The sequence below is a fragment of the Piliocolobus tephrosceles genome, chromosome 18 (assembly GCF_002776525.5).
Source record: "Piliocolobus tephrosceles isolate RC106 chromosome 18, ASM277652v3, whole genome shotgun sequence".
NCBI classification, from domain to species: domain Eukaryota; kingdom Metazoa; phylum Chordata; class Mammalia; order Primates; family Cercopithecidae; genus Piliocolobus; species Piliocolobus tephrosceles.
In genome coordinates, this window is record NC_045451.1 from 27847263 (window position 1) to 27862414 (window position 15152).

At 37.0% G+C, this 15152-nt stretch overlaps 1 protein-coding gene across 1 annotated transcript in view; it reads left to right on the top strand.

The window, feature by feature from the left end:
* MBD2 (methyl-CpG binding domain protein 2) overlaps positions 1 to 15152 on the top strand; it is a 75782-nt gene that overhangs the window by 30302 nt on the left and 30328 nt on the right. Inside the window, exon 3 of the mRNA XM_023207523.1 lies at positions 10057 to 10194. Coding sequence (XP_023063291.1) covers positions 10057 to 10194 — 138 coding nt within the window. The remainder of the gene's footprint in view (positions 1 to 10056; positions 10195 to 15152) is intronic.

Sequence of the window (15152 nt, forward strand, 5' to 3'; positions counted from 1 at the left end):
TTCATTTGCCTCTTTATTCTCTTGTATCCTTAATCACGTGAGATCACTGGAAGGTTATATAATAATTAGGCCCTAGGTGCCAATAATTTTGTCCTTTAAGTCTTATGTTCTTGGTTTTTATGGAAAGTCACTAAAAAAGAAAAAACATTTGAAATCCGCTTAATATTTGTTGTGAAGTTTAGTGCCTTTATCGATTTTCTTCTAGATTTAATACCTGGACATTTTTTGTTTTCCTCATTACTTGGTATGCGTCCTCCTTTCTGACCATGATATCTGTGTAATTGAATGTTTCTCTCTCTGCCCAGGCCCCTTGAAAATTCAGATCCACATTTGATGCTCAGCTCTAGTATCACTACTGATCTTTTCAAACGGATATCTGTTTTTTCCTTGTCCTTGATTTTCTGTTTTTAAAAATTAATTTTTGTGTATTTTGTCCTTTGGGAATGTACAAATGATATATCTCAGATACTTATTGGAAAGAGGAAGTAAAATTTTTAAAAATAAAGATTTATTTTATGTTCTTCCCTCTAGGGGGATGAAATAGATCCTCAAGAACAATACTTTCAGCCTAATATACACATTATAAAATTTACTACATTTTGATTTGAGGACTAGTCTGTACATAGATTTTTCAAAAGTTGGAAACTTAGTTCTGATATTAGAATGTGTTTGCCAGTTTAATTTTGTAACAAAGAATTTCCGCTTCACTTTGTCTTATATTGAAGTTATAAGAAGATTGCGTATACATAAAAGCTTTAATCTTGTCCCATAAAAAAGTGTCTGGCTTTTAACTCCGAAGTTGATGGTAGATTGGTCCTTTAGATTCTAAACTAAACTGTGGAAAAACTCAGACACACAACTGGGCATAAATTAATAGTGACTCAGGGCAGTCCTCAGGATAGAGGTAAAAGAATTGACGGTTTCTGGGAAAACTAGTTAGTCCACCTTTACAGATTACTCAGCTTCATGTGATACTGTTTTAGAAAACTAAATTAAAGACATTCTTTCTGTTGTAAGAGCTTCTAGGCCAGTTAAAAGGAGAAAAAATCCTAAAAACCAAAATAAGATTGAGTGAAGAATAATGCAGCATATTTTGAATAATGTCTCATTCTGTACCAGTGGGGAATGAACTGTCTCATTAGACAATGGAAGTTAGTTGTGTATCTTAAGTATTTTAGCCAGGCTTTTCTTTTAATTTTTTTTATTGCACAGAAACATAAGTGAATGGAAAAACGTCCATCTTACCAGTGTAGCATCAATAGCATCAATAGTTTGACATATTCCATGCTTCCTTCCAGTCTTCATGGATTCAGGATTCATAGTTTAAAACAGTTTAGAGTAGTTCCTGCTGCCTCCAGTCATCCTTGGTAACAATGAGAATCTCAGAGGTTTGAATATGTTTACTCATGCAGACAGTTGCAAATACTTCTGTGTGTCTACTAAGTAGACACGTGATGCCACCTTTGTTCTAATACCAGCAGAGTATATCATTCTTTATTAAGAACAAAGTCCAGGCGCAGTGGCTTGCATCTGTAATCCCAGCACTTTGGGAGGCTGAGGCAAGCGGATCACGAGGTCAAGAGATCGAGACCATGCTGGCCAACATGGTGAAACCCTGTCTCTACTAAAAATACAAAAATTAGCTGGGTGTGGTGGTGTGTGCCTGTAGTCCCAGCTACTCAGGAGGCTGAGGCAGGAGAATCGCTTGAACCCAGGAGATGGAGGTTGCAGTGAACCAAGATCACGCCACCGCACTCTAGCCTGGTGACAGTGAGACTCCGTCTCAAAAACAAAAACATTAAAAGCCAAACAAGATATCATTTAGTGATACATATTGATTATACCTAATTAGTGACAAGAAGTTCCCTCTAAGCATTTATGTGTGAAGCTGCTTAAGGACTGAATATTGCCTGTTGTCATTAATAGGTTGGATGACTTTATTTAGGGCCTCCAAATAGTCTAGATGTCATAAATCAGAGGTGTTCAAACTTTCTTTGCATCACAGAATGACCAGGAGAGCATTTAAAATGCATACTCCTGAGCCTCATACTTTGTAGAGTTGGCAACCTAAGTGGTTACTTTGCAGCTTGTCAGCCAAATTTGTACATTTTATATATTTTTTGACAATCCATAAAGTTAAAGCTAAATACCTTAGAAATAATACTGTTAGAGTCATGTAAGATGAGTATATCTTTTATTTTATTTATTATTTTTTTTATGGTGTCTAGATTTTCTTTTTTTTTTTATTATTATACTTTAAGTTCTAGGGTACATGTGCATATCGTGCAGGTTTGTTACATACGTATACTTGTGCCATGTTGGTGTGCTGCACCCATCAACTCGTCAGCACCCATCAATTCATCATTTATATCATGTATAACTCCCTAATGCAATCCCTCCCCCCTCCCCCCTCCCCATGATAGGCCCCAGTGTGTGATGTTCCCCTTCCCGAGTCCAAGTGATCTCATTGTTCAGTTCCCACCTATGAGTGAGAACATGCGGTGTTTGGTTTTCTGTTCTTGTGATAGTTTGCTAAGAATGATGGTTTCCAGCTGCATCCATGTCCCTACAAAGGACGCAAACTCATCCTTTTTTATGGCTGCATAGTATTCCATGGTGTATATGTGCCACATTTTCTTAATCCAATCTGTCACAGATGGACATTTGGGTTGATTCCAAGTCTTTGCTATTGTGAATAGTGCCTCAATAAACATACGTGTGCATGTGTCTTTGTAGTAGAATAATTTATAATCCTTTGGGTATATACCCAGTAGTGGGATGGCTGGGTCATATGGTACATCTAGTTCTAGATCCTTGAGGAATTGCCATACTGTTTTCCATAATGGTTGAACTCGTTTACAATCCCACCAACAGTGTAAAAGTGTTCCTATTTCTCCACATCCTCTCCAACACCTGTTGTTTCCTGACTTTTTAATGATTGCCATTCTAACTGGTGTGAGATGGTATCTCATTGTGGTTTTGATTTGCATTTCTCTGATGGCCAGTGATGATGAGCATTTTCTCATGTGTCTGTTGGCTGTATGAATGTCTTCTTTTGAGAAATGTCTGTTCATATCCTTTCCCCACTTTTTGATGGGGTTGTTTGTTTTTTTCTTGTATATTTGTTTGAGTTCTTTGTAGATTCCAGATATTAGCCCTTTGTCAGATGAGTAGATTGCAAAAATTTTCTCCCATTCTGTAGGTTGCCTGTTCACTCTGATGGTAGTTTCTTTTGCTGTGCAGAAGCTCTTTAGTTTAATGAGATCCCATTTGTCAATTTTGGCTTTTGCTGCCGTTGCTTTTGGTGTTTTAGACCTGAAGTCCTTGCCCATGCCTATGTCCTGAATGGTACTACCTAGATTTTCTTCTAGGGTTTTTATGGTAATAGGTCTAACATTTAAGTCTCTAATCCACCTTGAATTAATCTTCGTATAAGAAGGAAGGAAAGGATCCAGTTTCAGCTTTCTACTTATGGCTAGCCAATTTTCCCAGCACCATTTATTAAATAGGGAATCTTTTCCCCATTTCTTGTTTTTCTCAGGTTTACCAAAGATCAGATGGCTGTAGATGTGTGGTATTATTTCTGAGAACTCTGTTCTCTTCCATTGGTCTATATCTCTGTTTTGGTACCAGTACCATGCTGTTTTGGTTACTGTAGCCTTGTAGTATAGTTTGAAGTCAGGTAGCGTGACACCTCCAGCTTTGTCCTTTTGACTTAGGATTGTCTTGGCAATGCGGCCTCTTTTTTGGTTCCATATGAACTTTAAAGCAGTTTTTTCCAATTCTGTGAAGAAACTCATTGGTAGCTTGATGGGGATGGCATTGAATCTATAGATAACCTTGGGCAGTATGGCCATTTTCACAATATTGATTCTTCCTATCCATGAGCATGGTATGTTCTTCCATTTGTTTGTGTCCTCTTTGATTTCACTGAGCAGTGGTTTGTAGTTCTCCTTGAAGAGGTCCTTTACATCCCTTGTAAGTTGGATTCCTAGGTATTTTATTCTCTTTGAAGCAATTGTGAATGGAAGTTCATTCCTGATTTGGCTCGCTGTTTGTCTGTTACTGGTGTATAAGAATGCTTGTGATTTTTGCACATTAATTTTGTATCCTGAGACTTTGCTGAAGTTGCTTATCAGCTTAAGGAGATTTTGGGCTGAGACGATGGGGTTTTCTAAATATACAATCATGTCATCTGCAAACAGGGACAATTTGACTTCTTCTTTTCCTAACTGAATACCCTTGATTTCTTTCTCTTGCCTGATTGCCCTAGCCAGAACTTCCAACACTATGTTGAATGGAGTGGTGAGAGAGGGCATCCCTGTCTTGTGCCAGTTTTCAAAGGGAATTTTTCCAGTTTTTGCCCATTCAGTATGATATTAGCTGTGGGTTTGTCATAAATAGCTCTTATTATTTTGAGGTATGTTCCATCAATACCGAATTTATTGAGCGTTTTTAGCATGAAGGGCTGTTGAATTTTGTCAAAAGCCTTTCTGCATCTATTGAGATACTCATGTGGTTCTTGTCTTTGGTTCTGTTGATATGCTGGATTATGTTTATTGATTTGCGAATATTGAACCAGCCTTGCATCCCAGGGATGAAGCCCACTTGATCATGGTGGATAAGCTTTTTGATGTGCTGCTGAATCCGGTTTGCCAGTATTTTATTGAGGATTTTTGCATCGATGTTCATCAGGGAGATTGGTCTAAAATTCTTTTTTTTTTTTTGTGTCTCTGCCAGGCTTTGGTATCAGGATGATGTTGGCCTCATAAAATGAGTTAGGGAGGATTCCCTCTTTTTCTATAGATTGGAATAGTTTCAGAAGGAATGGTACCAGCTCCTCCTTGTACCTCTGGTAGAATTCAGCTGTGAATCCATCTGGTCCTGGACTTTTTTTGGTGGGTAGGCTATGAATTGTTGCCTCAATTTCAGAGCCTGCTATTGGTCTATTCAGGGATTCAACTTCTTCCTGGTTTAGTCTTGGGAGAGTGTAAGTGTCCAGGAAATTATCCATTTCTTCTAGATTTTCTAGTTGATTTGCATAGAGGTGTTTATAGTATTCTCTGATGGTAGTTTGTATTTCTGTGGGGTCGGTGGTGATATCCCCTTTATCATTTTTAATTGCATCTATTTGATTCCTCTCTCTTTTCTTCTTTATTAGTTTTGCTAGCGGTCTGTCAATTTTGTTGATCTTTTCAAAAAACCACCTCCTGGATTCATTGATTTTTTGGAGGGTTTTTTGTGTCTCTATCTCCTTCAGTTCTGCTCTGATCTTAGTTATTTCTTGCCTTCTGCTAGCTTTTGAGTGTGTTTGCTCTTCCCTCTCTAGTTCTTTTAATTGTGATGTTAGAGTGTCAATTTAAGATCTTTCCTGCTTTCTCTTGTGGGCATTTAGTGCTATAAGTTTCCCTCTACACACTGCTTTAAATGTGTCCCAGAGATTCTGGTATGTTGTATCTTTGTTCTCATTGGATTCAAAGAACATCTTTATTTCTGCTTTCATTTCGTTATGTACCCAGTAGTCATTCAGGAGCAGGTTGTTCAGTTTCCATGTAGTTGAGCGGTTTTGATTGAGTTTCTTAGTCCTGAGTTCTAGCTTGATTGCACTGTGGTCAGAGAGACAGTTTGTTATAATTTCTGTTCTTTTACATTTGCTGAGGAGTGCTTTACTTCCAATTATGTGGTCAATTTTGGAATAAGTGCGATGTGCTGCTGAGAAGAATGTATATTCTGTTGATTTGGGGTGGAGAGTTCTATAGATGTCTATTAGGTCCGCTTGGTGCAGAGATGAGTTCAATTCCTGGATATCCTTGTTAACTTTCTGTCTTGTTGATCTGTCTAATGTTGACAGTGGAGTGTTGAAGTCTCCCATTATTATTGTATGGGAGTCTAAGTCTCTTTGTAAGTCTCTAAGGACTTGCTTTATGAATCTGGGTGCTCCTGTATTGGGTGCATATATATTTAGGATAGTTAGCTCTTCCTGTTGGATTGATCCCTTTACCATTATGTAATGGCCTTCTTTGTCTCTTTTGATCTTTGATGGTTTAAAGTCTGTTTTATCAGAGACTAGGATTGCAACCCCTGCTTTTTTTTTGTTCTCCATTTGCTTGGTAGATCTTCCTCCATCCCTTTATTTTGAGCCTATGTATGTCTCTGCATGTGAGATGGGTCTCCTGAAGACAGCAGACTGATGGGTCTTGACTCTTTATCCAGTTTGCCAGTCTGTGTCTTTTAATTGGAGCATTTAGTCCATTAACATTTAAGGTTAATATTGTTATGTGTGAACTTGATCCTGCCATTCTGATATTAACTGGTTATTTTGCTCATTAGCTGATGCAGTTTCTTCCTAGCCTCGATGGTCTTTACATTTTGGCATGTTTTTGCAATGGCTGGTACCGGTTGTTCCTTTCCATGTTTAGGGCTTCCTTCAGGGTCTCTTGTAAGGCAGGCCTGGTGGTGACAAAATCTCTAAGCATTTGCTTATCTGTAAAGGATTTTATTTCTCCTTCACTTATGAAGCTTAGTTTGGCTGGATATGAAATCTGGGTTTAAAATTCTTTTCTTTAAGAACGTTGAATATTGGCCCCCACTCTCTTCTGGCTTGTAGAGTTTCTGCCAAGAGATCTGCTGTTAGTCTGATGGGCTTCCCTTTGTGGGTAACCCGACCTTTCTCTCTGGCTGCCCTTAAGATTTTTTCCTTCATTTCAACTTTGGTGAATCTGGCAATTATGTGTCTTGGAGTTGCTCTTCTGGAGGAGTATCTTTGTGGTGTTCTCTGTATTTCCTGAATTTGAATGTTGGCCTGCCCTGCTAGGTTGGGGAAGTTCTCCTGGATGATATCCTGTAGAGTGTTTTCCAATTTGGTTCCATTTTCCCCCTCACTTTCAGGCACCCCAATCAGACGTAGTTTGGTCTTTTTACGTAATCCCATACTTCTTGCTGGCTTTGTTCATTTCTTTGTCTTCTTTTTTCTTTTGGTTTCTCTTCTTGCTTCATTTCATTCATTTGTTCCTCAATCGCTGATACTCTTTCTTCCAGTTGATCGAGTCGGTTACTGAAGCTTGTACATTTGTCACGTATTTCTCGTGTCATGGTTTTCATCTCTGTCATTTCATTTATGACCTTCTCTGCATTAATTAGTCTAGCTGTCAATTCTTCCACTCTTTTTTCAAGATTTTTAGTTTCTTTGCACTGGGTACATAATTCCTCCTTTAGCTCTGAGAAGTCCATCCAACTTCTCAGAGTGTATCTTTTAAAGGTAAGCAGAGACACTGGGGGAAAAATGAGATAAAGGAATGACAGGATTGCCCAATATAAAGAAAGAGGAGGGCTGTGTTGTGTGGGGAGGTGTAGAGGTGAGGACACATTTAATAGTGAATCTAAAGGATACTGTGATTGTAATAGTTGTCAGATTATTGTGAGGCTTATCTTTCTAGGCATGCTGATGTTCTTCAAGTAGAGGTCACAAACTCAGTGCCTACAGGGCCCAGACAGGTAATGCAAATATGAGTTGTTGAGGAATGTTGCAACAGGAGACCCTGAGGCCACTACTGGACAGCCATTTCTAACCAGTGACAGCCTATTGTTGCCAAACCAAGTCCAGTATTTCTAGATCTTTCAGTTTTTAAGAGAAGCTAGAATTCTGGATTTTATATGAAAACTAGATTTTTAGGTGCTGACTTAATTTATTAAAGGCACTAAAAAATGAACACTCATCTCTGGGTTGAACTTGATCCACCTGTGATCAAGTTGCAATCTTTGTTGTAGAGCTGTGCTTCTCCAGGTGTGGTCCCGGGCATAGTAGCATCAATAACACCTGAGACCTTAATAGAAATGCATATTCCTAGGCCCTATCTCAGACCTGCCGAAAGCCCAGTGCCAGGGGTGAGACTCAGTCATCTGTGTTTTAACAAGCCCTCTGGGTGATTCTGATGCATGCTCAGGTTTGAGAACCCCTGTTTTGGAGCATGGAAATTGACATTACAGTTTCTATGGGGGGTAGTAGTAAAGTTCATCAAATATCCTGTAAATATCAAAAATATATCAGATGTATTTTGTTTTCAGGTACACGTAACTTCATCTTTTTTGCCAGAATCTCAGAAAACAATAATTGTGTTTTCTCCCTTTTCTTTCTTGTTAAGAATATTGCAAATTAACTTAATAGCAATTCTGGTCACATTTTGACCTCATTGGAACACATCTTAGATTTTATTGATTGATTGATTAAAACTAGGTAAATAAGTTATGTGGCTTTACAAAGCTTCAGTGTTAAGTCTCCTTTAAAAGTATTAAATATAATAATCAGTAAGTCCTCAATGTTGTTGATAGGTTCTCGGAAACTGACTTTTAGCCATATGATGTGTAATGAAACATATTTACTCTAGGCTAATTGATATAAGCAAAAATTAAGTTCCTGTGGCATATTTCTAGTCACAAAACATCTCAAACTTCTAAATAAAGACCAAAACACTTCTAATGATAAACATTGAAATTAATGTGAGCTCTCCACACATTTAAGAAAGATTAATATAAACAAGATTATTATTCACCCATTGATTCCAGTTCAGGGTCGTGGGTGGCCAGAGCCTCTCCCAGCAACTCAGGGTCCCTGGTACCCTACCCTGGACAGGACCCCTTCCCATCACAGGTTGCACTCACGCTCCCTCAGGCTGGGACCATATGGATGCACCACTGAACCTAAAGCGCACTCATCTTTGGGATGTGGGAGGAAACAGGAGTACACAGAGAAAACTCAAACAGACCTGGGGGGAACATGCCAACGTCACACAAATGGGCTTAGGCTGGGAATGGATTATTTTTTTCTCATCATTGTTACAACAAAATAACATTGAACAAAACGACATTATTCAAAGACCTACTGTATATTAAAAATAAGGAACATCACATTTTTCTAAATTGAGTTCTGTTTGCTGGAATTAGAACTACCATTTCTACTTACCTATTTTTATATAAAAGGTTAATTTATGTGGTTTTATGTAAGTCTGGCCTCCTAATTGCTGATCAGGTTGTTTATATTTTAATGCCCAAGTATGCCAATATTTCCCTCCATTCTCAGAATGTAGAAATGGTTGCTATCCTGATTGTTATCCTTAAAGTTCTTGGCCAGGTGTGGTGGCTCACACCTGTAATCCCAGCACTTTGGGAGGCTGAGGACTGCAGTTTGCTTCAGTCCAGGAGTTTGAGATCAGCCTGGCAATGTAGGGAGACCCCATCTCTACAAACAAAATACAAAAACTTAGCCTGATGTGCGGTGGCACGTGCCTATAGTCCCATCTACTCGGGAGGCTGAGGTGTGAGGATTGCTTGAGCCCAGGAGGTCGAGGCTGCCCTGAGTCATGATCATGCCACTGGGCTCCAGTCTGGGCAACAGAGTGAGACCCTGTCCCTAAACAAACAAACGAAAGCCCAAGTTCTTTTTTTTTTTTTTTTTGTATAAACCAACCTTAAACATATTTGTTCATTTAAAGTCACTAGTACCTTGCTAATCAGATACGAAATTTATGGAGAGAATTTTTTTACACTTAAAAATATACAAAAAGCTGGCCAGGCGCCGTGGCTCATGCTTGTAATCCCAGTGCTTTGGGAGGCTGAGGCGGGCGGATCACGAGGTCAGGAGATAGAGACCATCTGGCTGATACGATGAAATGTCTCTACTAAAAATACAAAAAATTAGCTGGGCTGGTGGCGGGCGCCTGTAGTTCCAGCCACTCGGGAGGCTGAGGCAGGAGAATGGCCTAAGTAAACCCGGGAGGCGGAGCTTGCAGTGAGCCGCACTCCAGCATGGGCGACAGAGCGAGACTCCGTCTCAAAAGAAAAAAAAAAAAAAAGTCTACAAAAAGTTTTTCATTTATTTTGAGGAAACGTCATACATGTGTCATGTATTAGGTGCTTAAAATGTACTTTAGAGTATTCAAAATGCTGCGATAGACTGAGAAGTTTGGAATAATTTGATTTAAAGTAATAGATATTGAATTTGTAAGAAGTCATCTGCTTGTGTTTATATAATTTTAAATAAAAATAAATTTATATTCACAGGGTAAACCGGACTTGAATACAACATTGCCAATCAGACAAACAGCATCAATTTTCAAACAACCGGTAACCAAAGTCACAAATCATCCTAGTAATAAAGTGAAATCAGACCCTCAACGAATGAATGAACAGCCACGTCAGGTAAGGATCTAATTCTTTCTCCAATCTTATTTTTCAGAAAAATGCTGGTATTTTTACCAGACATAATTCAAATAAATTCTGGCTAAAATGGAGTGTATTTGGAAAGAAAATTGTTTTATGTCCTAGGCTATTACATGAATGCTGGAGTATGCAAAATTTAGGTAAAATATTTTTAAGAAAATATTTAAGAAGTTAATTAAGAATGAATCTAATTCATAATATGGACTAAATTTTTATGCTTTTCGTGTGGTAATATACATCAGACTTGGTTCTGCTAATCTTAGTTTTTTAAAGATTATCTTTCCAAGGATAATATTTCATAGAAGAATGAAGCATGTAGTTTGTGTTGCTTAGTTTAAAAATATTTTCTATTATTTGGAAGCTAAGACTACTTTTTATTCTGATTTCTTATTTTGTGAAATCTGTCCCACCCCTTTTGAAAAACAGAATTAGATAAACTTTGTCAATCTGGTATATTGTCCTGTGACTTCCATTTTTGTATAAATTCAATTTATTTTTCTCTTTCTTTATTGCTTCAAGCTGTATTCCACTAGAATCTTTTCTTAGAAAAAAAGCATTACCTGAAAGGCCTCCCTGCTGCCTATTAATGCCATATAGCCCGGGGAGGGAGACTGGACAAAATGCTTAAACCTTCCACGTAACCTTGCTTATTCACTCCCTAATTGTGGTCAGAAAGCCTAGGTAGTTCATGAATTTTTAGTAGCAATTGGGGTGAGGGAGTGGAGGGAGAAACATCTGTGCGTTTTTTTCTCTCCTTTCTCTGCCTCCTCCCACCTGAGTCCAGCTAAGGATTAGAAACACTGATTTACCTACGGACGGTTATCTTTTGCTCTCGTATTCCCCTTTTAGATGTCTCACTCCACCTTTTCATTTGAATTTTGTTTTTCACTAGTCCTTCAAGTGTCTCATTCCAGACTTCATAAAGGATTGGGCCAAAACTTTCAGACAGTTGCTCTAGAAGAAACTACATAAAGAAATTCAGTTCCCACATCCTCTGTAGTGTTTTTTCCTCTTCAGGTGAGCCAGGAAAACAGAAGATATTTGGAGCCACATTGGATCAGCATCTTGCTATAGATGTCTCAAGATTTGAAGTTCTAAACTTGCTTTACTGTTGGTCCCCAAGAGATTCAACAGGGGCCATGTAAGTGTATCACATCCAACATAAAAGATGCGTACCTGCATGTGCCTTTAGGCTCTTGTCACCACTTAGGTTTTCTTTGGGCCATTCAGCTTTCTGTGTGAGGCTTTTCCCTTCTGTTTTACTACCACACCCAGTGATAGTCACAAAACCACAGGAAGTTGCAGTATATTCATTACAACAGGGAAGGAATTCTGGCATTCTGAACTTTGTCCACCTTGATAAAGCCATTCCCTGGTTGTATTCTTTCTCAGATACTATCTAAAGTCTTGAACATCTTGTCCTTTGACTTTTTGGTGATTTAAAAATCATTTCCCCACAAAGATATTTATTAATGGAAAATTTTGAAAGTATGTAATTGGGTAAAACAGATTTGCTTCAAAAATTCTGAAAGATAAAGAAGGTGGAATATAATCTTTAATTAATAATATCATTCCACGTTGGAAATTTGAGTTCTTTATGAGATCAGATAGTATTTAATAGATTTGATCCTCATCTTTTCTTTGCCAAATCATTATCAATATAGTCTATAAACCCAAATGTTTTATTTAAAGATCAACTGATTAGCAAATTCTGTCCATTTTAACAGTAATTTAATTATTTTCTGCACCTAAATTCAGTCACAGTTTTAAAAAACTCTGGTAATTTTTTACTGGGTGTTTATCTGGCTATAGAGATACTGGTAACTTACAGTTTTAAAGTTGAAATAACCAGACTAGTTGCTCCTTGTTCTTTGGTATGTTGAATAGTTTTAAGTTTTCCTTCTTTTATTATGGTGTATGAGATTATTCTCAAATGAAAGGTATGTGTCCAAAAACCTAAGTTCCATCTCCTCCATCTCTCCCCAAAAAACTTATGTCATTTCAACCCAGATCTTTTGAGGGTTTAATCTTCCTTTTAGCTTGCATAGACAGGAAGTGTTTAAAATTATTTAGCAGGCCACTTCTCCAAAAGCTTTGGCTGTTTTTTACTTTATCCTTATGGTACCTGACAATTTTTGCTGGATGCTTTTGATTGTGCTAAGACATTAGTTGTCTTTCCTCTTTCTTTATCTTCAGTGTAAGAAGTGAGGTAATATTTGACCACTGTCTCACCAATAGGACTGTGCACTGGGCAGAATATGGGAAAATAGTAAAAAGACAATTTTCATGTTAATGTTTTAAAAATCATGATCGGTTATCCCAAGTTTTCCAGTTTAGCAGTTTAGATTCAGTTTGTTAGTAAAGGAAAGATGTTGGTTTTAATTCTATTTTGATATACATATGGCAGATGACTGCTAATCAGCTATTGTAATTGAGGAGATCGTTGGCAAAATATACATAGGCAAAAATGATTCTTCCAATTTTGCTACCCATTACTTAGATTCATTGAATTCGGTTGGTAATATAAATTGCCAAATATTCCAATTGGAGAAGTTATTTTTATCATAGAGTAAATGAATTAGAAAATGAGGTTTCTATTTTTGAGGTTCCCATAGATATAAATGTTTTTATTCTTTATATCACATTCTTTTAATAAGATGTTCAAGATAATGATATTGTAATTCCTTTTAAAGTGTTGAATTTTGAAGCCTATAACTAGGATTAGGCTTCTGAATATTAACTAGGCTTTACTGTGAAAAGATCTGAAATGTTTAATTTAAATGAGAAGCAATCATTAAAATTAATAATTCTGTCTTTTATAACCAACATCCTGTGCCCAGGTCATTTATATGGCAGCCTAATTTGAATTCTATAAAATGTATAAATTATGAATTTTTAATGTATTGATTCCTTGAAAATGCCTTAACTTTAAAAGTGCAAATTAGGGTATGTAAAGATAAGCATTAAACAGAATTCAGTGATTTCTACTTATAATTAAAATTATAAGGTAGTGATGGAATTTGTAAAACCTAGTTATAATAGGGTAGTAGCCAGCCATCTTTGTTTTGCTTGTCTTTTCTTTAGATTAAAATTGATGATTGCTTGTCTTTTCTTTAGATTAAAAAGACCCCTGTAGTGGGGAGGAGGGAACTCTGCCAATTATCAGACTATTATCCAACAGTAATCACTGAAATATCCTTATTCAGTTAGATGCATAAAACACATCTCAAGATCTTTTTAGTGTAATTGAGTTGTAATTTTTGCTGGTAACAATGCCTTTCCTAGTTTACCCCCTTTATAATATGAAGAACTACCATTTCTGTTTCTTATTTCTTTGCTGCTGTCATCTTTGATACTATCTGGTCTCTTGATTCCTTCTTTTTCTCTTTTAGCGTCAAACCTAAGAAGCTTCATCTTTGAACTAGTAATTCTTCCTTTTAATTATTAGATTATAGAGGGATAAAAGGCTTTTGTGTTTTTGACAGTCTTTGAATATTAATTACATTTCTTACAGAATATTCACTTTTTTGTAGGAGTAATTGTTTAACAGTAAAGAAGCAGATTTGAATCTTTCACTTGATCTTAGATTTTTTTTTCCTTTTATTTCATTTTGCCAATTCCCCTTGCAAAGATATGAAACTTTCCTTTACCTACTTCTCTAGAAGCCAGCCTTTTCTTTTAGAAGGAATGTTTTAAAATGTATTAGAAGAAACTTTCCTGGTTGAAGATAAATTTTTTAAATGTGCCATTTAAAGTCACTGTATATGAAAAGTGTATGAAATAGTTCAATTTTCAATTGCTAAAGCCCAGAGGGTTACTATTTCAGGCATTCTAGCAACATTTTCTTGTTTCTAATCTCTAACAGTTATTTCTAGTATAGTCTCATTATAATGTTCTTAATGATTGACAAACAGATAAGTTAAAGCACAGAGTCTCATGGTGGATATATTCCTTTGCTCTGGATAGAAAAATTGACTGCCTCAGCAGAGAAAATAGAGGATGTGTCCTATAACACTTAAAAATATTACTCTGGGTACTGTTGGGAAGATGCCATATACAAAGTGCCAAAGGAATAGTAGAGTGGTACAAGCAAGTGCTATAGGTGTTTAAGAAAAGTGAGGTTACTGTTGCTAGGAGGCTTGAGGAAATCTTTAGAAAAGGCATGAAACATATGCTGGACATATTTTTAAAATGTAAAAAATGTTGTGTAACAATATTTTATAATGTTTCCTTGGGCTGGATTCCCAGAAATATAATTAGTGTGAATGTTTACATTTTTGATACATACCAGCAAATTGATTCCAAAGGGTTGTACCAAATTAAAAGACTATCAAGAAGTTATATACTTTCCAGTTTCAGCCTACCTTCTGTAGCAGCAGTCCCCAACATTTTTGGCACCAGCGACTGGTTTTGTGGAAGACAATTTAGGATGAAACCATTCCACTTCAGATCATTTGGCATTAGGTTTTTATAAGGAGCATGCAACCTAGATCCTTCACATGCGCAGATCACAATAGGGTTCGTGCCCCATGAGAATGTAATGCTGCCTCTGATTGGACAGGAGGTGGAGCCCAGGCGGTAATGCTTACCTCCTGCTCCTGCTGTGCTGCCCAGCTCCTAACAGGCCACGGACCGCTACCTGTCTGTGGCCTGGGGGTTGGGGACTCCTTTCTATAGCTCTGACTATTACTAGTTCTTTTTTTTTTTTTTTTTTTTTGCGGGGGGCAGGGAGTAATTCAGTAATTTAAAAGAGTATTTTATTTCAAATTTATATTTATTTCAATAAATATAAATATAAAGTTAAGTAGACTGAGGCATTTGTGTTAAATTTTAAACATAAGAAACGTTTAGAGCTTTTTAAACTAGGGAGTAGCTTTTATATTACCCATCAGAACTGAACTTCAAGGTATCTCCTGGTGGCCTAAAGCTAATTCCAA